This window comes from Microtus pennsylvanicus, chromosome 9 (assembly GCF_037038515.1).
Source record: "Microtus pennsylvanicus isolate mMicPen1 chromosome 9, mMicPen1.hap1, whole genome shotgun sequence".
NCBI classification, from domain to species: Eukaryota; Metazoa; Chordata; class Mammalia; order Rodentia; family Cricetidae; genus Microtus; species Microtus pennsylvanicus.
The window spans coordinates 52,208,746-52,232,867 of NC_134587.1; the positions used below are offsets into that span (position 1 = coordinate 52,208,746).

General features: G+C 44.6%; 2 protein-coding genes across 4 annotated transcripts in view; one reads left to right on the top strand and one right to left on the bottom strand.

Annotated features, from left to right (window-relative positions):
• Positions 1-20,514, top strand: part of Psmb7 (proteasome 20S subunit beta 7) — a 61,581-nt gene extending 41,067 nt beyond the window's left edge. Inside the window, exons 7-8 of the mRNA XM_075986071.1 lie at positions 17,772-17,923; positions 20,248-20,514. Coding sequence (XP_075842186.1) covers positions 17,772-17,923; positions 20,248-20,359 — 264 coding nt within the window. The 3' untranslated portion in view covers positions 20,360-20,514. The remainder of the gene's footprint in view (positions 1-17,771; positions 17,924-20,247) is intronic.
• A 1,342-nt stretch (positions 20,515-21,856) lies between these two features.
• Positions 21,857-24,122, bottom strand: part of Nek6 (NIMA related kinase 6) — a 72,983-nt gene continuing 70,717 nt past the window's right edge. For all 3 annotated transcript variants that reach the window (XM_075986070.1, XM_075986068.1, XM_075986069.1), the window contains exon 10: positions 21,857-23,144. In XM_075986070.1, coding sequence (XP_075842185.1) covers positions 23,034-23,144 — 111 coding nt within the window. In that variant the 3' untranslated portion in view covers positions 21,857-23,033. The remainder of the gene's footprint in view (positions 23,145-24,122) is intronic.

A 24,122-nucleotide genomic window follows, 5' to 3' on the forward strand; every position in this document is an offset into this window, starting at 1 on the left:
GTCATGAATAACTTGAACAGGGGTGGGGGTGGGGCAAAGCAAGACTATTGTATTTGAATAATGAGGTGCTCTCTCTTCTCCAACTGCCAAAACTTTTTAATCTTCGTCAACAATTGTTCTGTCCGACATTCTATTTAGGTCGCATCTGTGGACTGCGAGCTCAGAACCCTGACAAGCAGCATATGAATTCTGTATTCATTAGTGATCTTGATCCTAATGCCTCTGTCCCTGCCACAGGGGCTCAGGTGTGGAAGCTGCTGGTTCGTCCTCCCAGCTGACACTGAGAGCTTTAATGACTCTATAGGAAGATGACCACTGACTGGGAGGTTTGCGGGCAGAACCCACACCACAGAGAATGGTGATCAAGGAGGACTATGGGGTTTAGCAGAGTGCCTTCCTGTGCAGCTTGAACCCCATTGGCATTAAACACAATGTTAAGTAAATGCAATTTAAAGAAAAAAGGCTGACCTTAACAAATAGTAAAAATGATATCAATTTAGTGAGCATCTCTTGACTTAGTTTTTCAGATTTTTCAAGTTTAAGCTTGTATTTATGTGGTAGTTACATCAGTTTAAGTGTCTTATATGTCTAGAGGAAAATCTGCAATTCAAACCAAAATTCTTTTGGTGCTGGCCCTTTTGTTTATTGTGATCTTTTGCTTTTAAAAATTACTAGAATGTGGATTTATTGATTGATATGCAGCATGTCATTAAGTATTTTGACCTTTTTAAGGACACTTTCTTCTAGAAACATTAGATGCCTTATTATCTAGAGACAACTTCATTGGTTCATAATTCACACCCATACAGTTTGCCTGTGTACAAGTTAGCTTTTACTATTTCATTAAGAGTTGTACAGTTATCACTGTAATAAATTAGAACATTTTAAACTTTGTCTGACTCTAAAGACCAAAGTTATATCATTGCTTATTTTCTGTCAAGCCACCTATTCTGGACATTTTTCATGAATGTCACTATATGTGATTTTAAAAAAGACTTATTTTAATATTTTCAAAAGATTTCATGTTGTGGCACGTTTTAGTATGTCATTTTATGAAATTGAATGGACGTATGAAATTGAATGGCATACTTTGGCTATTCTTTAGTTGGTGGGCATTTGGATTATTTCTACTGTTTGGCTCCTTCCCATACGTCTGTGAACATCTCTTGTGTGTTTGTAGATAGGGCTAACCTTTTGTGGTATTGCCAGACCTTTCCATAAATTCTGTGTTGGAAGCAGCATAGGAAGGTTTTGATTGCTTTACATCCGTAACCAATGCTTGCCACCTGTCATTTTGAGTCATCCTGGTGAGGGCGAATTGTGTTTCACTTTGGTTTTAACGAATCCCTTATTAAGAATAAATGTGACTGTGGGAATGTGTAGATTGAACAGTTTAACATTGTTCATGCTTATAAGCTCTGGTTTTGGGCAGTAATTGGTCTGATTATGTATTTGTTTAAATAGTGAAAGATCCCTTTGGAAGGTTTTTTAGAGGTTGTTTCTGTAGTTTGCCTTTGGTCACAATTTCTTTTTACCGGTTTTCCTTAAGACCGTAAGCATGAGAATCCGTAATATCATGTCTTTATTGTTAGATCAAAAAGATATATTAGTTTCTAAGGTAATTTTTTTCTCTGGTTCTATTTAACATGCAACTTTAGGTTTAGAGGTGTCAGAACCCCCAAAATACAATCCCAGAAACCTTGCATAGAATTATTTACAGTAGTGCTTTCCAGTGGAATTGATGAGTGACGCTTAGCAATAAATAGACATTTATGGGTTAGTAGGAGATTTGGGGGGAATTCCTCCTTATGGGAAGCACTATTGATGGGATGCCTCCTACCAGCTTGTATATAAGCTGTTTCCTTTTTTAAAAACCGTGAGGCAGAGTTGGAGTTAGGGTAGGGTAAGGTCAGAACAGGGATTGTCGTGCATGCTGTAGAGTGGGCAGACTCAAAGTGGGAAACTTGTCCTATGGTTTTCTTTTAAAAAGTGAGTTTGGTACAAGATGCTGGGTTTGATCTCCAGCAATTGGGGGGGGGGGCAAGATGACTCAGAGGACATAGTGCTTGCCACAGAAGCCCGGTGACATGAGTTTCATCCTGGGAGCCCATGATGGAAGGAGAGAAATCCTCTGACCTACACACACACATACACACAGCACCCACTAAAATAAACATTTCTTAAAAAGTGAGTTTGTTTTCTTGAATTGGAACTGTCCAGCAGCCCACTTTGGAGAGGCAGAAAGGGACTTCCTGAACTAAGGTGCCTCCCCAGGTTTTCCTGTTCTCATAGGCGTTCTTGTGAAACTTTAGAGTACAGTTTTATTTATTCTGTGTCTGTTGGTTCAGGAGCAGGACTTTTTCTTTTTCTGTGCAGCGTTTAGATTTGACAAGAGACTGTTTTTCTCCCTCTGGTTCTTTGGGATTCCACAGTCTTCTTGACTTAGAAGTGGATGCTTAGCTGTCTGTTTCTTTGACAAATCCAAGTCTTTTCAACTCTCTCTCCCGGATGCCAGTTTAATATTGGTGGATGGTTTTCATTTCCAGCCTTGTTATATTGTTTGTTTTTACCTTTGGATCGAGACAGGGTCTCTCTGTGTAGCAGCCTGGCTGTCCTGGAACTCACTCTGTAGACCAGGCTGGCCTTGAACTCACAGAAATCCGCCTGCCTCCCCGCTGCCTCCCTAGTGCTGAGATTAAAGGTGTCACCACCACCTTATGTTCTGCTTTTAATAAAGTTGAAAGTTGGATGTCTAGGGTATGGTATGAGGAAAGATTAAGTTTTTCCTGTTCTGTTTAATCTTGGGAACCAAAGGAAGAGAGATTGGGAGAGAAAAGCCGCAGTTCTCCCGAGTCTCCAGGTGCACGGAGGAATTCCTCTTGGGCCAGGTTTCTGGGATTCTAGATTCAATAAACCTTAGGAACGCGACTCCATGAATCCCAAGGGTACCTAGTTTTGAATCTTTGAGGATTAATGAAAGGATAGTTATAAATAGTGACCTGGCAAATCTGTTGGCTTTAATTCTTTTAAAGAAATTTTCTGCTAAAAGTATTCCTGTGCTGAGTTTCATATTCCTAAAGAATCAGTGTGTGATCACTCAGCAGATTCTTACTGGTGCCAGCTGAATACAGCACACTGCACATGGTGCTGGACCAGGAGTGGGATGGGAAGAGGCCATCCTGAGTGCAGGGGAGACTTCCTGTGCAGCCGTTAGCAAAGCAGATGGAAAGAGGCCTTCTCCTGCATTGTGGTCGATAGGTAATTATTTGTGATGCATTTCTTTGGAGCAGGTGCTCCTTCTGAAATGCTTTTGCTTCACATATTTTCTATAACTGAAATGTAGAGAGAAATGTACTATGTAGGAGAAATATTTCACAATATGTTGCTGCCTGCACCTGTGGCAAAAATCCAGCAGGCAAAATAAGACTTTGTGGGGACTATGCAGTCAGAGAAGCAGAGGCCAGATGCAGGACTAGTATTGAGTGGGTTAATGTCTGGTGACTTCTATTGTGCATTGTGATGTCACATAGTAAATGGCACCTTCACCTTCTCTTGTCTAATAGAATTGCCTTTGTTGACTTGAATCTTAGCCTTTATCTTTGTGGTACTCAGGTGAAGCCAACATTTGGAATATCAGAGTTCCTTAGGAGAAGAATAAAAGAAGTTCTTTTTCAGATTTCTAGAACTCTATTGTAGAAATGAGAATCACAACTACCTACAAGTGACTGTCAGGGGTGTGAGTGTGAGCTAAAATTCCAGTGTCAAAGTGGGGCTTTGTTACAAAGCCAAGGAGCTGCCTGTGGCCAGAAGCTTATAGACTCTTGAACAATGGATTTCTGCTTTTCTTGTGTATGAGTAAGAGAAATGCAAGAGATGAAGTATAGGACTGAGTGTTACTAGATGGTAGCTTAGAATCCTATAAGTTTGAGTTGGCAGGTAATTTGACATAAATTCTTAATGTAAATCTGGGTTAGTGGTGAAGATGTTATTTTAGTAAAAAAGATAAACTGCTGATTAATTCAGCATAGAACTCAATTACAAATTGAAAGTGCCTCTGCGGGACTCCCGGGCCCTAAAGACAGCAGATGTTGAATTGGTACTCCAGCATATTTCACAGTGATATGAAATATTAACATGGTTTATTATACTTGTGTGGTATGTGATATCAGGAAGGGGGAGGTGGTGGGCATGTGGGTGTGCAAAGCAACCCAACATTACACATCCACTGATATACACTGAAGTGTGATTAGGAATTTTAGGAAATTTTCCCTCTTTTTTTCTTTTTAAAAAATAAAGTGGCTCTATGGAGAAATTATGCTTAAAATAACATTTGGGGCTAAACATTTAAATGTAGTGTCTTTTTGGTTCATGCTGTATATACTGGTAAACATAAAAACCGGCAAGCGTGGTAATGCAGGGATTAAGCATTCAGAGAGACTGCTGACTGCTGCTGAGAGAACGAGCTCACCGTGTCACCAGTCAGAGCGGGTGGCCCGGAAAGTTAAGAATTGCTTCTGTGCTGCTTTTACCTTCTGATCTAAAACATGGTAATTAAAAAAAATACCCTGTATTCTACCAGGCAGGGAAGTTTCATTTCTGTAAAATGAAGAAGATCCTCAGTTTTCATATCTCAATCTACTCAGGGGAAAGTCAGCAATCTCATGGATCGAGAGATCTGGACAAACAGCTGCCAGTATTGGAAGGGATCGGCAGTTCTTAAGAGAGGGATGCGACTAAAGTCTAAGGCTAAGATAAGATAATTCAAAGCCATTATCTCTTGGTGTTAGGCTGTTTTTCATGACAACTTATAAAGGGCTGGTTTTGGTAGCTGGAGTGATTATGGGAAGAGTGACTGTCAGCCTTTGGCTTATTGTGAAGACTTTTCAAAAGGTGCCCATTCTCACAAACACCTCAGACACAGCAAACATGGCAAAAGTAGTCCCAGAAGAAAAGCTGGGTGCTATGGGCCTCTGTAAGCTGATGACGGGGAACGCAGAGACTGGTTTGTTGAGCAGGGTCTGTGACAGTCTTAGTCTGGTAGTACAAACAGGCCCACAAACAACTACCGACAGTATGTGGTGACACACATAAGAAATTGGCATACAAGGGGTCAACTTTTAGAGGTCAAACACGGGTGGGGTGGGAGGGAACATAACAACACAGACTTAGAGACAACTGGCAGAGCATGCAGCAGGTCACATAGGTTGTCGGGATTTGTGGAAGGGTAGGACACCAACCCTAAGGGAGTTTATTCTGCATAAAGGTACTTGATGCGGTCCTGCTCTGTGATTTGTTACCCTGGAACTTTAGACAGTTGGACATATTTGGAAGTAAGAAAAGAAACCCAGACAGTGTACAGTTCTAAAGTTGTGTGAGCGGTCACGTTCTGAGTTAGCATGGCTTTTTAATTAGCATGCACTCTTCAGCATGTGCTAGGGCTGGAGCTCAGCAGCCCTGTCCCTGCATGTGAATATTTAAGTTTAGAAAGCTGCCACATTCCATTAGAGGTGGTTGTGTTTCAGCAGTGGGTGCAGGAGCTGTGTAGACTTTTCAGATGTCCTTTGAGATTTACGTGGCATTGTAATTGGGAGATGCTGGTGCTTAGTGTGTTGTGCATGGTGGAATGTGAGATTACCAGCTGTAATGAGACCCCAGCAGCATACCTCAGGAAGGTAGTTAAAGTTTTAACCTTCACAGATAATGTTACTTGTGGGTTTCCATGAGATAATTTATACCATTCTTGTCTAGCCCTGAAACTGCAGAAACTAAAACAAATATCAAGTTATGCTACACGCACACATGCACACACGCACGCGCTCACGCACGCATGCAAATATTGTTTACAAGGAGCACTGTAACCATAGAATGCAGGTCACAACACTAGATAATCATTTTTCTGAAATTGGAACTGTGGTGATAGGAAAAAATTACAAAGATAAAATGATCTGTTGACTTTGGTTCCTTGGCAATCCGTTGGCTGTCAAGATGAAAGCTGAGGATAGTAGCAGCATTCCTGTTTCAGTCCTGGGGAGGCTGAGGCAGGAGGACAGTTAGTTGTAGCTACCTAGCAAAAGTGTCTCAGAAAAAGATTTTTAAAAACACCCTCCAATATAACCTTTATTTCATATGTTTGAATGTTTGCTTGCATGCACACACGTGTACCACATGGGTATCTGGTGCCCAAGGAGGATAAAAGTATTGGAGCCCCAGAACTGGAGTGACAATTGAGAACTGCCATATAGGCACTGAGAACCCAACCCAGAGCCTCTGCAAGAGCAGCTGGTACTCTTGACTGCCGAACCATCTCTCCAACCCTGACAAAACCCAGATGAGTAGTTGGGGTAAGGAGCACCAAGGTGCATGGGTTTTGAAGAGGCCTGTTTATGCCTTGGGCTTTTGCTTCCCTGTGTAGGCCTGCTAATAAAGCAAAAAAATTCACTCCTAATATGAATGGAAGCCAACCTTCCAGGAAGACTTTGGGAAGATCATGCGTGTAAATGGCTACTCAGGTGTATCAACAGCTTGTTCTCCAGTCTCTTGCCCCAAAACTTTTTTTTTAAATATTTATTATTTATTATGTATACAATATTCTGTGTGTATGCTTGAAGGCCAGAAGAGGGCACTGGACCTCATTACAGATGGTTGTGAGCCACCATGTGGTTGCTGGGAATTGAACTCAGGACCTTTGGAAGAGCAGGCAATGCTCTTAACCTCTGAGCCATCTCTCCAGCCCCCGCCCCAAAACTTTGAAAGAAAGTTTTGTCCTTGCCCTTTTGTTCAGTTTTAGTTAAGACTTGCAGTCTACAGATGGTCTTTTGAAAGCAAAGGTAAATGGCATCTTTTATTGCGGATACACAGTAAAGAGAAGAGTCTGACTCACTCTGTTCTGGGAGAGGAGCTGCGCTTTAGAGATGGGAGCTGTAGGTTTCTCACAAGCTTCCATTTAGGACTTGTTGAGGATGGGTAGATCGTGCAGTGGAGTCAGCAGATGTTACCCACCTGGACCCAGGAGTCTCTAGAGTCGCATGGTTTAAACCACAACGCCATGATTTGGGGGATTGTTCGGAGGTTCTGTTTTCTTGGGTGTACAAACCGTGGACTTTGGGGTCAGGCCAAGTGGTTTCATCTTAGGCCTTTCAGTTTTTGATCATATGCCGTAGGCTGGTCATTTGTTATCCTCCGCTCCTTGCCTCCCTGCGTTTGTGAGATAGGAGTGAGGGTGGGAGCGCTTGGGCAGAGTAAGTGGGGATGGGGACATGGTTAGTGTAGTGCATTAGATGTGAATTCTATCCCCCATAGAGAAGTTTCTAGTGAAGAGAGGAAGTAAAAGTGTGATTTTTCAGTGCACTTCTGAAATAGAGCAGTAAATTCTATATGAAAGGTGCACTGGCAACTGAGACTTAAAAATTCGTTTGCAGTATAATAGCTGCTTTCATAATTGATTTTTTTTTGGCTCTGTTATTATCAGTTCTAGAAGAGTGAGACTTTTGTAACCTTGCTGGGGAAGGCTAGTGAACACAGAGGAATCAGATCAACAGCAGCCAGCACGGTTGTCTGCACAAAGGAAGAACACTGGTCAAGCAACTTCCCTTGTGCATAGGAACAGATGAGACTTAAAACCCTAGGTGCTAGATTACGGGCCTCTTGTAGGGAAGACCTAAAAAATGCTGTGTGATGAAACCACTGAAGTCTTACAGCTAGTAATTAACAAGGCTGGGTTCATGCTTAGTCTTTATTCCCTTATGTTCTTTAAGCCAAGGCTGATGAGATGCTCAGTGGTAAAGGTGTTTGCTAACAAGCTTGACACCCCACCCCACCCCCAGCTTGTCTTTAAAAAAATTTAAAAATTAAAAAAAATATTCTCTAGTCCTTTAAATAGATCTATCAGAACCAGTCTCTAGAAGTTTTATTGTTTGTGTTCTCCCCTCCCTGCCTCCAGACAGGGTATCATTGCCTAGCCCTGATTGACTGGAACTATGCAGACCAAGTTGGCCTCTGCCTCTTGATTCTGGGATACAGGAGACTACCATCACATCTGGCTTCCTTGTAACCTTTTGGAAGCATACCATCTCTGTCTGCCCTTAAGGAACTGAGAGTTTATGTGAAGACTGAGCCTTGGGGCCCAGGAAAAGGCGATGAGCTTGGTCCTCAAAGAGGGTCCTAGTTGTTAGCTGCTTCTAGTTACTCCCCTCTTCCCTGCCTTTCCCAGGTTACCATTCTTGTTTTCCAGACAGGCACACTATCCATCCCGAGCTGTCTTGGAGCTCCATTTGTAGACCAGGTTGGCCTTGAGCTCCCAGAGATCCTCTTGCCTCTGCCTTCTAGGGTCAAAGGTGTGTGTCATCATGCCCCAGCTCTTACTGTTATTGAGCCTTTCCACTTCTTCATATCTTGATCTCACACAAGGCTGCCCTCCTCAGGCTTGTGGTGGCCCTTAGTGATTCTTTCTACCCAAGTTCACTAATCCTGCGTGCTCGTTCAGCTGCACTTCAGGGCTTGTCATGGTCCTGCTGGCTGTTTATGAAGTGGGAAATGCGTTTCCAAGTTGTTTCTTGCCCAGGTGGGTTGTTTCCCTTGTTGATTTGTTACTCCTCCCCTGTAAGTTCAGTAAACTTTGAACGAGTCTAACTTAACTTTATTTTGTCCCTTTCTGTAGACACCCTTTAGGGAATCTGTTGTGGAAACCTACCATTGTCTAGAGATTATATCAGTTACTATTGTCTTTTCCATCAACCCACCAGAAATTACAGACAGCCCCTGTGCGCCGGCTGCATTCATTCAGAGGAGTACTCAGTGGCCACAGCATGCAAGATGTCCATGTGACACCCTCTCTATACCCTTCTTAACCCATCCTTTCCTGCCAGTGGACCAAGCTGTCCTCACCAGGAGTGTGCTTGACACATCTATCCTGCTTTTGCCTCTTGTCTCTCTCTAGTGCTTCTAGTCCCGGGTTCTGCAAGCACAAATCTAGCCATATCAGTTCCTAGCTAAAAGTGTACATGGCTTTCCACCGCTTAGAGGGCTGATGCAGCATGATGTGTAAGGCTCTCGGGAATTCAGCTCCACTGTGCCTACCTGCCTAACCACACCTTCCCCACTCCTTGTTCCTGACTCCTGATGCTGCGTCTGCCCTCTACTTTGGTTTTCTTTCACTCCATCTCAAGACTTGGTCTAGTTCTCAAGACCTGACTAGTAAAACCTCTGACTACCCACTTCTTTTTCAAGCCTGCCTCTTGGTAGCACGCCTTTTAACCTAGTAAGATTCCTTTCTTCTTAGGGGTTTCAATGTTCCTCCCTGACAGGCTCTTCTCAGACCTCTTCCTAGTACAGTGGTGCCTGAAGTATGTGATTACATCCAGGCGTGCATTCATGCAGAGCTGATTGAACCTAGACATTTTGTAAACAATTTTGCATGACTTGAAATTTGCTTTATTTGTGACTATCTTGAAATTTTCTAGAATGCGGTACTCTGTTCGTACTTGGCTCTTCTGCCCATCATTCTTAGATTTTGAGGCTATAGAAGCAGGATAGTGCAGAGGACACTCTCCACTGGCCTTGAGCATTTGCAGGTACCTGGCCACAGGATGGGACTTAGATCTGTTGAGACCTATGCTACAGATACCCTTCTGTTTTTATCCCCTTTCCTGCCACACCTTTGCCTCCTTCCTTCCCTCCTTCCCCCTTTTAGAACTGAGATTGAGCCTAGGGTATCACAGGTGTAAAGCGCTTACTCTGTCACTGAACTGCATCCCAAGCCCAGGTCTAATCTCCTCACCTTCCTTCCTGTTTTCAGTGATAAACTGTTTATCTGGCCATTTTAGTTCAGGAGCACGATAATAGATTTTGAGAATTACTAGGCATATTTACCACATTCTTTTTAAACTTTGGCTTTTTTTTCTTTTCTCTCCTTACATTTGATTCAGTGCAGCCTTGGAAATGTGTTTGTGTTCATTGTGCTGTGAATGCTGATCTCCTGTCCTTGTGGAAAGCAATATGTTCTCATCTCTTTTGGTCCTTTTCCCTTTGGAAGCTTAGGTATTTTCTTTCCAGTCACTGTCATAGATTCCAGTAAAACCACTTGCCTGCCGTCAGTTTTCCTAATGGTAGGATAGGGAGAGAGACTTTGGTGGTGCCAGGCACTAGTTTGGCACAGATCCCTGGCTCTTTTCACTCGCAGCCAAGTGCCTGTGGGTGCATCCGCCAAGCTTTGTGTGCGCCCTCGTGTTCTCACCTGTAGAAGCAGACAAGGGCGGCGGAAGGAGGCATGGGTGTTCAGCACAGCAGTTTATCGCAGCTTCTTTCTTCTGCCCTAGAGCTCATCAATAGATTGGTAAATCCTGTGTGCCTGGAGATTCCTGTCTTTTTATTCTTCTTTGGAGCCCTTGGACAGAGGCACTGTCTCCATTCTTGCAGGCTACAGCTCAGTGAGTGACCAGGCTTTCTAGAGCTTTGTTCTTTCTAGCCTTTTCTGGCCCATTGTTACTACAACTTGTGTGCACTCCAAGTCTCTAGCTATTGTCAGGGTTTTCGGACTCGGATTATCTGGGACAGCCCAGATGGGCCTTCCCATCCTTCCTGAGAACTCCTAAAATCTCTCCTGCACCCACCACAAAACAAGCTTTCCTTGGTGAATTGCATCACTGACATCCTGGTGCATCCACACAGGGCAGCATACTGAGCTGTCCCAGGAGAACAGCTTGTACCACTCCAATCAGAAGGACACATTCCATCTTTTTTTTTTTTTGTTTAAACTTATTTGTTCTTTCATTCATTTTTTAAGTTTGGTTTTAAAAACGGGTTTATTTTAAAGTATGTGTGTGTGTATATATATTTGCACATAGAGTAAAGGTGCTGATGAAGGCCAGAGCCATCGGATCTCCTGGATCTGGAGTTACAGGCTATCTCTAATGGGAGCTAGAAACTTTAAAAGTAGCAAGCCCTCAAGTTTGGTTTTTTGAGATAAGGTTTGCTTTTAGCCCAGGCTGGCCTTGAACTTGATGATCTTCCTCCATAGTCTCCCAAGGGCTTGGATTCCAGGTATCTGCTGAAATACAGATATTTGTCGAAATTGGTAACTTTAAAGGCCCAGTTGCTATTTACTTCTACACAGTGATTTGTAGGTATTCGACAGGCAGTCCCCAAGAGCTCATGCCAGACTTGAAATTTGGACGTCTTTACTTTGTCACCCACCCCAGTCTGAAAAACAAATTAACTTTTCTACTATAAAGGATGTGGCCACATGTGGGATACATCACATTTGTGTAAGAAGCCTACTACTGGGGGAGGGAACTTTTAAAATACTCTTTCGAGCTCTAAGTTTTATTCACCTACCAGCCATTAAATTTAGGCCCCATCAATGGTATAGTTAAAACCTCAGCCTATTAATAGGTCACTACAAGATGTCATATTCAAGCCCTTTCTTCCTTGCTGTTAACTGTCCTTGAGTGACTTCCAGTTGAGACTGGCATAAATTTGGAATTTCTCTCTTTGGTATTGGCCTGTCCTTTATCTTTGTCTTTGAGTCTAGCAAAGCTGTATGTGTGTTTGAAGTAGAGATTGTTCCTTAACTTATGGTTATACTTGTTGGACACTGATTTCCTGGGATACAAAGTTGGAAAAGGTATGAAGTGCAGAAGTGTTGTCCATGTTTAAGAACTCAAACTCAAAAACCACACCCAGACTTAACCTGCTCTGCTTCAGATCATCAGAGCAGTAGGCTGTTATTTCTTGTGTATGTGTTTGCGTACATGGATGATGTAGTTCAAGGTCTCTGTTTAATCAAGCATAGAAAAGCTTGCTGTTCCAAATCAAAGTAAAGAAAGATTATGTGAGTTTTCCAAGATTAATTTGGATTATTTTAATAAACTAAGTTCTGATTGATTTATGATTTAACCTTTCTTTAATTTTTAACCTCTATGATATGGGCTCTTACTATGTATCCCTAACTGTCCTGGAATTCATTATGAAGATTAGGTTGGCCTCCATCACTACATCTGCCTCAAGAGTGCTAGGACTGAAGGCATGTACCACCATGCCATATTGTGTGTGTGTGTGTGCGCGTGCGCACGCGCTTGTGTGTATGTCAGCCATGTAAAAAAATTCCAACAGTAGGCCCACTGAGACAGGCAGATCCCTGGGGTTAGTTTACAAGTCAGTCTAGCCAGTCAGTTTGCTTCAGGTTCAGTGAGCAGCAACCCTATCTCAAAAAACCAAAAAGGTGGAAAGCAACTGAGGAAGGCACCAACATCAGCATCATCCTCTGGTTTCTTGGTGCACGTATAGTGCCCCCCTCCCCATCTCCGAGGCAGTAAAAACAAGCAGTAGGCACAGAGAACCCTGCCCTTCATGACAGAGGCCACTTCCTCCCTTTCCCATACCTTCTATCTAGCTATTTAACAGAAGGTATTTTCCTACAAAGAATCAATTTTGTTTCTTTTTAAATTCTAAAATTTTTAGTTACAAATGTATTGTTTCAAATGACTGCCATATACATGCATTTTTACATTGCAAATAAATAGTATGTTAGGCTCTTAGTCAAATATATACTTAATATTTTCCTTGCTCCTGGCCTAAGTATGCTCGGTATGCATAGCCATAACTGTCAGGTTGCACAGGGTTTCTTTAAAGAGGATTAATTTGAAGCTGAACAGTGCAGGGTGCCCATTGGCTGGCATATCTAAGATCACTTTAGTGAGAAGAGGAATTGGATTGTAACTGTATGTGGGATAATGTGGAGAAGTTTCTCTGCAGTACTATTTGGACCCACACTGTAGCAGATGCAGAGGTAATCTATCAGTTTGTGAGTGTCTACAAAACACAACTCTCTAGATAACAGGTTTCAAGTAAAGATTTAATACAGTCTCCATCTCCTATGATATTGCAGTGACAGTTTAAAACTCATTCTCTAAATCTCAGCAGACTTTATAGCTAGCAGTGGGCCAATATAAAGTTTAATAGCGTTACAACACATAAATCATCTTTTAAAGATGCTACTAGTAGCTCCAATATTAAATGCAGACAATCGCCTGTGGTATAAATAATTTATCAAACACCGTTTCAGATTAGCCTTCCATGCTGAGTTATTTATTTTAGCCTTTTCTGTACGATTCCTAAGGCACTTTTTGAAAGATCCATTACTGGTCAGTTTAATGAACTTGGGGTCTGTTTTGTCCCCTCAAGCACCCGGGTACAGCTGTGGTGACCATTACATGGCCGACGTGGACCTCTTTGTGCCTTTTACAAGTGCTGCCCATTTGTCATGTAGCGGTAAATGGAGCTGCACATTGGAGTCCAGGGACACATTGTGTGGTGCAGTGATGGAGACAAACAGATAGCTCTATAAAGTGCTGCTTGTCACAGCTGACGTGGAGCGCAGTACATCACTCTTACTGTGATCTCATTTAAGGAGCAGGGTGGCCCGCGGGACTGATACTCCCAGTTAGTTTGGTCTTTGTAGCCATAAAGAAGGAAGTGCTCCTTTTATATTCTCTGAACTTTTAGGGAGTGTGCTTTGCTTGTATTAATTATTACAGAATTTCTCCATGGCACTGGGTGAAGGTTTGTCAGCAGATTTGACTGGTCCGCCTTTCTCTGGCTGAGAGGTGGCCGAGTCTTTTCAGGAGCCCTCTGGCTTGTTTTATTAAGTATGTTACCAGCCGTTAAGCATTAGCCATGCGCCAGTCACTGTAGTAGTTGCTTTCTGTGCTTGATTTCTAGTTTTTGCAGCAGACCTGTGAGGTAGAATGTATTATATTAGGGAGGAGAAGAGCGATCTCAGAGAGGTGGCTGCTGTCCCCTAGCTACACAGCAGAATGTAGGAGTCTGAAGATAGAATTCTGTCTGTCTTGAGCCTGAGACCCTCCGATGATTTGTTTGTTTATTTATTTATTTGTCGGCAGGGTCATGGTTTTCTGTATGTGTTTTTAAGCTGCTCTTTTATGCTGGATGGCTCTTTTTCCTGTAGCAGGGATGTGTCCTGTAGGTCTAACACTGAAGTTCCCTTGAGATAAACAATGTAAATCCATGAGCAGCTGGCTGGTTGGAGGAAAATGCTGCACAGCAGGGAGAGACTATAGCACCTGGGCCTGGGCAGCTGGGGATACAGGGTCTGCATGACTGGGTCAGAGCCTCTCTGCAGCACCTGTCCCAGGCAGATGTTGCTCAGGACCCAGATCACCTCAAAGCTTCCAGAAAAGGGAGGTAGGTGCAGAGTCCTAGAAAGATTGACTCCTAGAGAAAGAAACAATATTTCTTGAATGTTCTGTGTGCCAAAGATGATAAAACGAGGTGTTTTCTCCACCTCTTAGGATTTTATTGATAGTTGCCCAAAACATCAATAGCATGTGTTAAATACAAAAGTTATTTAGCTGCAAAATTTTACTATAAGGAAAAAAATACATAAATTTACTAGTGGTATAGGTATATCTGTGCCTAGAAATCCAAGTCAGTATTTGGCATATAAAGCAGGTTCTCAAGTTACTAGGTCTCTGGAAATACTTCTTGAAGAGACTGTGTAAGCAATGGGTAGGCGGTAGTCACTTTCAGCCTCCTGGTGTTTTGAGGGAGTTTGGTGGTTAGGAGAAGGACATGAAATAAAACCTTCATCTTGATTTTGATTCCTGGCATGAGATTGTAGGAACATTACTTCAGCACAGTGGAAAACAGAGAGGCCCTTGTCAGGCAGGTAGTCTATAGGATTGTGGGAAGCACAAGGTCCTCCACTCCACAATAGAGGTGACTGCTAAGGACCTGATACTTGGACCACACAGAAATTGGCAGCCACTGTTCTTAAACTTAATCCAGGTATCGAGGCTCATAGTGACAGGGAGTGACACAGCTTTGGTGTCCCTGATTTGCGAAGAGCCCAGAGCCCGAGAAAGGTTATTTGTTAGCTAATATGACTTGTGGCTACTACAAACCTGTTTTACTATTTACTGTTTACTGCTAGCTGTGTTACCATGGGGCTCCCTCTCAGCCATACTTAGTATGAGCCTCAGAAGGTGTTTGGGGGCTGGAGTGAAACTGGTTAATGGTTATTCAGGTGCCTGACTCAGTTTATAACATATGGGTGTGGGTGTGTCTGTGTGTGTCAGAGACAGACAGACAAACATAGGAGCTGGAGTTCCTCAAATAATCATCTCCCCTAGAATTGGCGAAGAAGCTTTAAATGTTTCCCCAATTTTAAAAGCCTTTACACTTGACTATATAATGATGATTTTTACAATTGAACCAAATTATACACAATACAGTCAAGTTTTTGAACTTTTTTGAAATGTGCTTTTACCAGCAAACTGCTTCCATTTCCAAATGTTTGCAAAAACGGAGAATCACCTGCACTTGACGCAGGTGTTCCAGTTGAACGGAGACAGGCATGTGTAACGCAATTCATGTTTCCACGCCCTCTACATCATCCTCCCTTGGGAACTAAAGGTCCGCAGTGCTAACTGCTGCCTATTGGGTTTTTTGTTTCTTTGGTTTTTTTTTGTTGTTGTTGTTGGGTTTTTTGTTTCTTTTCCTCCCTGTCCCACGTGCCCTGCTCAGAGCACCAGCAACAGAGATGAGAACAGACAAAGAGAGGCAATGGTTAAGTGGAGAAAAGAGAAGGGGGAGAAGGGATGGCAGCCCTGAGCAGGGGAGCAAGCAGGGCGCTCCCAGCATGCGTGCACATGCACATCTAAGGTTGGTTAATATGCAAAGTGAGTTGGAATGAGGTTGCATTTGTTAAGCGGATGGTTAGGTTTTGCTGTCTATGTGGGAGCAGTCTCCACTACCATCTGCTCTGCCACTTTTTCTGGTTTCTGGTAAGGCTTCTGTGGGACTATTGAGAGTCCCAGGAGAGAGTTCCCGATTAGGTAGGTGGTCAGTCCTGTGGGGTGAATTCTTACAGCACTGTGCACATGCACATAAGAATAACTTGCTTTACTGCCCTCACAAATGTGCCTGGCTGCTGGTTTTGTAAGGATCCCTTCCTCTCTTGCAGAGCTTCCTTTCCTCCTCTGGGTCTGTAGAGGGCACTCCTGTCACTAGTATTCCAGCCTGGCTCGGATTCTCTCACAACGTAAAGCCTTGAATTTATTTGTCCATCAAGATTCTTAGGCCAGATTTGGGGCATTTGGTGCATGGGAGTTGGAGCTGGAGGTTGTTTACTGAGATGTGTGCATTTTGCTTGGCTCGCATGTCTGTACCCTGTGCCAGATGAAGCACATAGAAAAGGCTGGCTCGTTCTCTCCTTGCTGCATAAAGGATTTCTATCGTGCTGCCTTGCACTGCACCAGTTTCCTGGGTGCCTTTGTTTACAGGCTGCCTTCTGCTCTCCTTGAAACTTCACGGAGGCAGCCATTATTGTCACTCTTTGACCCTTGTCATGCCCTGGAGCAGTCACATGGGTCTGAGGCTCCCAGTGAACTTCTAAAATCCCAAGAGGGTGAGGTTCTGGGACCTCTGGCTCTGGTGTCTCACTTGGCATATGATGGCTTTTGACTGAAAATGCTAATGAACTTTTGGGAGAAGCAGCAAGTCACTTCAGTGAACTTGTAGGTTCATAGAGGGTAGAGACAAATTCTTCAGGAGCAAGTAGTCTTAATGTGTCACTCTCTGGAACTATAATTGTGCTTTGGTGTCAGCTTGTCTCAGCCCCACAGTGCTGACTTTCTCCATTATGTTACCAGGAAGTTGGTTTTGTTAGCTAGTAGTTTTTGTGTTTTTCTGAGCCTGTTCACCTTTCTCCTTTATTTTATAAACTGCAGCTTTGTCTTCCCCATCCATGGGTGGGAGGATTCTCTCCTGGAGTCACTGTTAAGATACTTTGATCATTTAGCAAACTAAGCCCATGAGTCAAATCCAGCCTGACACCTGGATTAATAAAGTTTTATTGGGACACATAATCACCCTGTTTATGCATGGTCTTTGGCTGTTTTGTGCTAGGTGGTTGTATTGCGAGGCTATAACAGACAACAAGCATGCCCAGGAACCTAAAATATTTACTGCCCGGCCCTTATGAAGATGTCTTAGGATTTCTGTTGCTGTGAAGAGACATCATGACCATGGCAACTTTTATAAAGGCAAACATTTAATTGAGGCTTCCTTACAGTTTCCGTTTAGCCCGTTATCTTCATGGTGGGAAGCATGGTGGTTTGCAGTCAGATGTGCTGGAGAAGGAGCTGAGGGTTCTACACCTTGATGCACAGGCAACAGGTGAACTGTGTGTACCACACTGAGTTTAGCTTGAGCAAAGGAGACCTCAAAGCCTACCCCACAGTGACACACTTCCTCTAACAAAGCCACACCTTCTAATAGTGCCATTTCCTCTGGGCACCACAGAACAGCTCACTGAGTCTTTAAATGGTGGGTGCTGACGGCATATGATGGGAGACACCGTGTGAGGAAGGGGCTCGGGCATGAAGGGATGAAAGGCCTGTCCCCTGCTTAACACCTACAAAGCTTTAGGCCAGTTCTCTTTTGAAATACGGGTGTTGAGGCCCAGGCGGTGGTGGCACACAACTTTAATCCCAGCACTTGGGAGGCAGAGGCAGGCAGATCGCTGTGAGTTTGAGAAGAGTTCCAGAACTGGCTCCAAAGCTACAGAGAAACCCTGTCTCGAAAAACAAACAAATAAAAAAAGAAAAGAAGGAAAAATGGGTGTTGAAAACGTCATAGTTTTAGGGAAATTTTAAACAGCACCACGAACGCATGTATGAAGCATCCTGTGTGTTTCTGAGCAGGCCACCATTCTCCATAGCACAAATCATCTTGGCTGCCCTTTGCTTTCTTAGGAGGAAGAAGCTAAGAAGTTAGTGAGTGAGGCTATCGCAGCTGGCATCTTTAATGACTTGGGATCTGGAAGCAACATTGATCTGTGTGTCATCAGTAAGAGCAAGCTGGACTTTCTGCGTCCCTACTCGGTGCCCAATAAGAAGGGGACCAGGTAAGTGAAGGACATGGCATTTTCCTTGTGTCCTGTCACCTTTGGAATCTCCGTGTCATCTGGATTGGGTTTTCTGGATTCTTTCCCACACTGAGAAAAGCCTGAGTTCTAAAGCAGCTTATACAGCAGGTCTTGAGTCCAGGCTGCTAGTTTATGATCACAGGCTGTGGTCAGGTGTGGAGAAGTGTCTTCATCTACTGTGTGTTGACAGGAGAGAGCTTCAGGCTGAAAGCTGGGACAGAGGTCTCTCCTCTTTCCTCCCTCCCCTCATGTTTTCTTCAGCATCTTAAGCCAGGAATGGCATCTTGTGAGGTGTTTGCGTTTCATAGTTGCCAGTCCACAAACTTTTATGCAGACTGTCCCAAGACATCCTAAAGGTTCTAATCCAGTGGCTAGCAGCCTCTGAATTGTGGCCATGGTCATCATCTGTTGTTCATGCTGAAGGGAGTTGTGCCACTGAACCTGTGGCCTGTGCTCTCTGGATGCTTCACCTCAGTGGTACAAACCAGGATCCAAGCTGTGAGGTGATGTTCTACGTCCAAAAGGCCTGGGACCTGGTGTCTGCATTTACCTGTAGCTCATTGATTGACAGTTCTTATAGGTGTTCAGCTGCTTGAGCACTCTGGGTTCCGAGTTCTGTGTTTAGCCACAGTCATCTAAGTCAGTGAGCAGTAACTGGGCCTGGGCTCTGGTTAGTAGTGCAGACCTCTGCAAGGCTTCTACACCCACTGAGGATCCCTAGCTCTAGATTGACAAGGAAAGTGCCAGTAGCTCTTTGTCGTTGGCTGCTATTGGCATTGTGGAAGCTTAGTGTCAGACAGCTCTGGAATGGGTTAAGGGGTGGCTGCTGGTTGGGATGGTGGCTGTGGGTATCAGTCTTGTCTTTGAAATGATAGAGCTAGGCTAGTGTGATCCCAGCTCCTCAGATCTTGAGTGAAATGGGAAGGAAGCTGCCTCTAATATACAAGGGTGGTTTAGGAGACCAGCTTCCACTGAAGGATGCTGATCCTTTGGGAAGAGAACTGGGGAGTGGGTCTGCTCCATGTGGATTGAATAATCAGTTCCCTAGGTAGAGAATTCTAAAAGCCACCTTTGAAAACTAGGCATGGTTGCAAATGGAACCTTTGTGCTAAAGGTAGCAGTGTGGAGCCAGAGATGTGGTTTTGTGGCAGAACATGTGCCTAGAATGTGTGAGGCTCCAAATTCCATCCTAGCCTTCGTGTGGGTTTAGACCCAGCAATGTGGTGAGGAGGCTGGTAGGGTGACGAGGAAGGGGCTAAGCACAGGCAGGTGAGCAGTAATCTGCTCTGGGGCAGCACCAGGATCTTCACACACTTCAGAATCCCACTCTCCTCTGGACTGATGACTGTGAGAATGCTGCCTAGCTAAGGAACCCTCCCCAGTACGGGCAAGAGGTGAGGGCAAAGGCTTGCCAGCTGCGTTTAGCCACTATGAACCTGGCTCTTGCTCTGTATGCTGCTAAGGCCGACAGCCTAACCCAAAAGGTATGGGGCTCTCATATCTACTCCCCCTAAAGACAGGGTAAAGGTCAGATGAGTCAGCCTCTTGGGCCACTGGGACTTTGGTCTCAAGGCAACACTTAACTGCCAGTAGCTCAGTCTGGTACACACCAAGAGATATCTTTAAACCTTAAGGGAAAAAGGACAAATGTGTTTTGAAAAAGTACCTCCTCCTAAAGTCCACCTACCTGAGCATCAGGTACTCTTTCTTTCTGCCCCCCACCCCCGGCCCAAGTGCCTGTTTGAATGGAGAATTTCCTAGGAGTATCTGATCAGGGTACAGCTCCCATTGGTGGGTACCAGCTTACTGAAACTGTCATCCCAGCATGAGAAGTTGTTGTTGTACTGTATTTGGCAGCATCAGGATTCTGGAGAGGTAGGAGATCACATGTGGATCAGGGTGTGCACTTGGCTCAGAGACCTGCCCCAAGGACAGTTGGCCTTGTGTGTTCTGAAGTGATGTCTGGACTATGTTAGTTGTATTGCTGGTGCTTCTAGAGTTGTGTGGCAGAAGGCCATATTGTGTCACTCACATTGCTACATGGAAGGACGTAAGTTTTAAGGAAGTGACAGCCTGAAGTCAAATGACCAAATACATCATGTACTGAGGATGGTGGAGTGTTGAAGGAAAATGGAAAACCAGTGCTTTTGTATTATCTCTTAAGTGTTAACACATACCCTTCAAGTGCCCCATTTTGTAGCATTTGGCAGTTGACTCTCTGAAGCCCCAGGACTCTAGTCAAGCCTGTTGCTGTCTGGGCACAGTGTCTGTCTTGGCCTAATTGCTTTTGTTTCTCTCATCAGGTTTGGCCGGTACAGGTGTGAGAAAGGCACTACAGCTGTCCTCACTGAGAAAGTCACCACTCTGGAGATCGAGGTGCTAGAAGAGACTGTCCAGACCATGGACACTTCGTGAATGGTGCTGGGGGTGGTTGGTTATGTCTTTGAGTAACTGGGGTGCACCACGCCCCAAAACATACATTCGGCTACTGCTTGCCGAGTGAGGCTCAATTAAAAAAAAGACAAAACCCAGTGAGTGCTGGACTATGGGTCTGGGCTCTGCTGACCTGACTCTCCTGTGTCCTGAGTTCCAGTGTGTGTCAGTGGTGTGGCCTGAAACCAGAATGAGTTCCTTTGGCTCTCCGAGTGACTGGCTATGACCCAGGCCTGTGCTTGCTTACTTCGTTTTCACTTAGAGGCAGCCCCAGGTGGCTGTCCTTCCTAACAGGGTGACTCAGTATCTAGCATCTTTCAGGTGGAAAGCAGTGAGGGAGTCTTGGGCTGTGGCATGACCCAGTGGACAGCTTGCCTTGCATGCACAAGACTCCAAGTTTACCCTGGTATCCTACGCTGCCTTCCACATACACACACGAGACAGACACCTTCAGTTGGAGGTCGTGGACTATGTATGCTCAGGTCCAGAGAAAGGCAGCTGTGTGAAACTGGTGAGCTGCACTCTGGCCATTCTCATAACAATCAAAGCAGTGCTTGGGGTTTGTTGTTTATGATAATTAGGACATAGCTTTGCACTGCTCTCTGGATGATGATTGGTGGAGACTCTGGACATCAGAGGCCATTTTATTGGCCAGATGGTTCTCTTGGTTTGGGCAGTGGATGGACAACTGAAATTAAGAGGCTAATTGTGCGAGGGACACAAGAACAGCCTCTGAGAGCAGACGCGGTGCTTACCAAGAGTCAGGAAAACTTTGAGGAGTCAGTGCTGGGCAGGAGATAGCCACTCTGGTCCTCCCAGAGCATGTACTGTGGGGCGCTCCACAGAGCCCGCTTCCCTTGTTGGAAACTGCTGGAGCCAGCTTGAGTGAGTACAGTGGGTTTATTTATTGAGGGCAGCAGCTTGGCTGATGATTCTCAGAATTACTTGGGGAACTTAAAGATATTCTGGTATTCCTTGGACGTTGCTGCTAAAGGTGCCTCAAGAAGTCGTGCTGCTGCTGTGTGCTGGATTTGGTCTGCAGTCCAAGATGACACTGACGTGCTGTTAGGGCCACCCCTGAGCCGCTCAGCAGTCACCCCTTCCCATTTTGTATAAAGAGCAGAGGCCCTCCTTGGAGTGCAGGCTCTGTGCGGAGAGTGGTGGCCAGCCAGGGACCCTATTTTTGGGAGCTCTGGGTAGTAAGTTCACCTGGCAACGACTTTAAACATATGACAAGACACAGCACCACTGGCCTGTCACCAAGCAGGTACTGCATAGATATATCAATATCAGTTGTTCCTTCCTAAAGCTGCGAGCCTCTAGTACAGCTCCTCACGGTGTGCTGACCCCAGTCATAAAGTTACTTTGTCGCTGCTTCATAACTGTAATTTTGCTACTGTTAGGAATCATAATGTAAATATTTTTGGAATATAGAGATTTGAGAACCACTGGCATAGTAGAACAAAATAATTCAGACTGTTTCCTCCAGCACTTAAGTTTCCTTAAATTCACATTTATAAGTTAGTCTTCACAGTTAATCCTATTGAGAACAAAAAGTAAATGAACATATTTCTGCTTTTCCTGCACTTAATACAGTTGTATTTTTAATTCTTGACTCTCATGGTCACAGACTTGAGTTTTCTGAAAGAGTGACAGGCTGCATTTTTGGATCACCTGCCACTGCTGGCTGATTTGCATCTCTCTCTCTCTCTCTCTCTCTCTTTTTTTTTTTTTTTGAGATAGGGTCTTATGTAGTCCAGTCCAATCTCAAACTTCCCCTTAACCCTCCTGCCTCTGCCTCCCAAGTGCTGGGATAACAAACCTAGGCTGCCTTGCCTAAGTAATATCTTTTGTTTAAGACCCTGTCAGTCACCTGGAAGATAGATGACCTCATTAATCCTTTTTGCAGATGAGGAAATGAAGGCTCAGAAAGGCCAACAAACTTGCCCAAGTCACACTAGGAAGATACAAAACCAGAATTTGTAAAGCGCAGTGTGAGGGCAAAGCTCTTGGATTTTTCTTGATCTCTTCCCATGGATAGATAATGCTGCGCACTTATCCTTCAGTGAGCCACAGCATTCCAGGAGGCCATGGTACATGGCAGGGACGCCACGCCTCTCAATGTCTGATGCTGGGTGCTCCTCACTGTCACTCACCAGTTATAAAATGCAGAGAAGGTATTAGGGAAATCTCTACTCTAAACTGTTATTTCCATTTCCCTTACAAGAGAGTAAATGAAGCACACAGCCGGGTTGTGTGAAAGGTACTAAGAACTAAAAACAACTGCTGGTGGCCATTTTTGCAAAGGCTCACCCACACCCTTACCCTGTTCCCTGCAAGCCTCCTGACACTGTGGGCCTGCACAGGTCTGAAAGGACCAGGCAGAGGTTCACATTGCAGTTGGCACAAGGGGCTTCAGTGACTGCCTAAGCCCCTTCCCCCACTAATAGCCCAGCTCAGATTGTCTGCAACAGTTCAAAAAAAGGACTTTGGAGTTTGACCATAACCCAGCTGCTTTCAGCTCACTGGCTGAGACTGCCACTTTTGGGAGCCTGCTGAGCCCTCTGGTCTTGGCTTTGGGAACTTCCAGGTGCCACTCGGGGGAGACGACTCAAGTAAGACAAGTGGTGGATGGCTTTGATGAGGCATGCTGCATTCAGGTGCTTGATGTCCAGACATGCATCTGCCTAGCCACCTGGTGCACATATCCAATGTCAGGTCGGTGGTTGGGGTCAGGGTAGATGCACATACTGACCAGCTCCCGAAGCTACAAGGAAAGAGCAGTTCTGTTAGTTAAACCTACATGCACATGTTTTGCCACATGGCACCTCAGATGGCACTCTTGTCCCCTTTCAAGTGAAGAATGCTTTGCAGGATAAGGTATGATCACACAGCTTTTGGGGAGGCTAGGCCCATGCATGCCTAGGCCTGTCTGGTTCCAGAGGTGATGCTTTGAGACCCTGAGAGTTGTTACCCTCAAATAATCATCATTTTCCAGCTGTGCACACCTTTGTGCAGATTCATGAGTGTGAGCACTCTGCACATGTGTGTCTGCTGTCAGTCACACAAAGCCCAAACCAGAGAAAACTCAAGGAAAGGGCTTATTGATCATAATAAATGCATTAACATGCAGCAAGGCTGCAGTCTGAACACCCCCTGGCCTCTTCATTGTGCTCATGAAAGACACGCTTTTAATTATCCAGACACTGAAGGCTTTGCCCGCCAGGGTGGGGGAGGGGTGCCTTAAGCCTCTTATCCCTCTCGTTCTGATAGCCAGAATGCTAGTCATTTTAATGGTAATTAAAATAATGACCTTAAAAAGCCTGGGTCTTAAATGTGCTACACTGGGCAGGCTGCAAAGTTTTCCATCTCAGTGCCTGCTGCTGGGGGTGCTGGTGATCACCAGCAAAAGTAGATAGAGGGAGGGAGGTCCTGGACTAAAGAGCTCTAGGACCTCAGGAAGGCAGAGCCCTGGGAAGGCCCAGGGATGTTGCAGAGACCCTGGGCTGCAGCATACACCTCAGGTTAGGGGCTAGGACTGTGCTTCCTCACTGAGCTGGCTTAACTGGCCTATAGAACCACAGTATGTGCTTCCCTCCTTTGCCTGGCATTTTGTGATCCCACAGCCGGAATCCAGGAGCAGTTGAAGGTGGTGTCCAAGGTCATCTACAAACGGTGATTTCTAAAGCTGCTCTGGAAGGGAACCATGGCCGACCCATCAGGTAAAAATACAAAAACCACATCA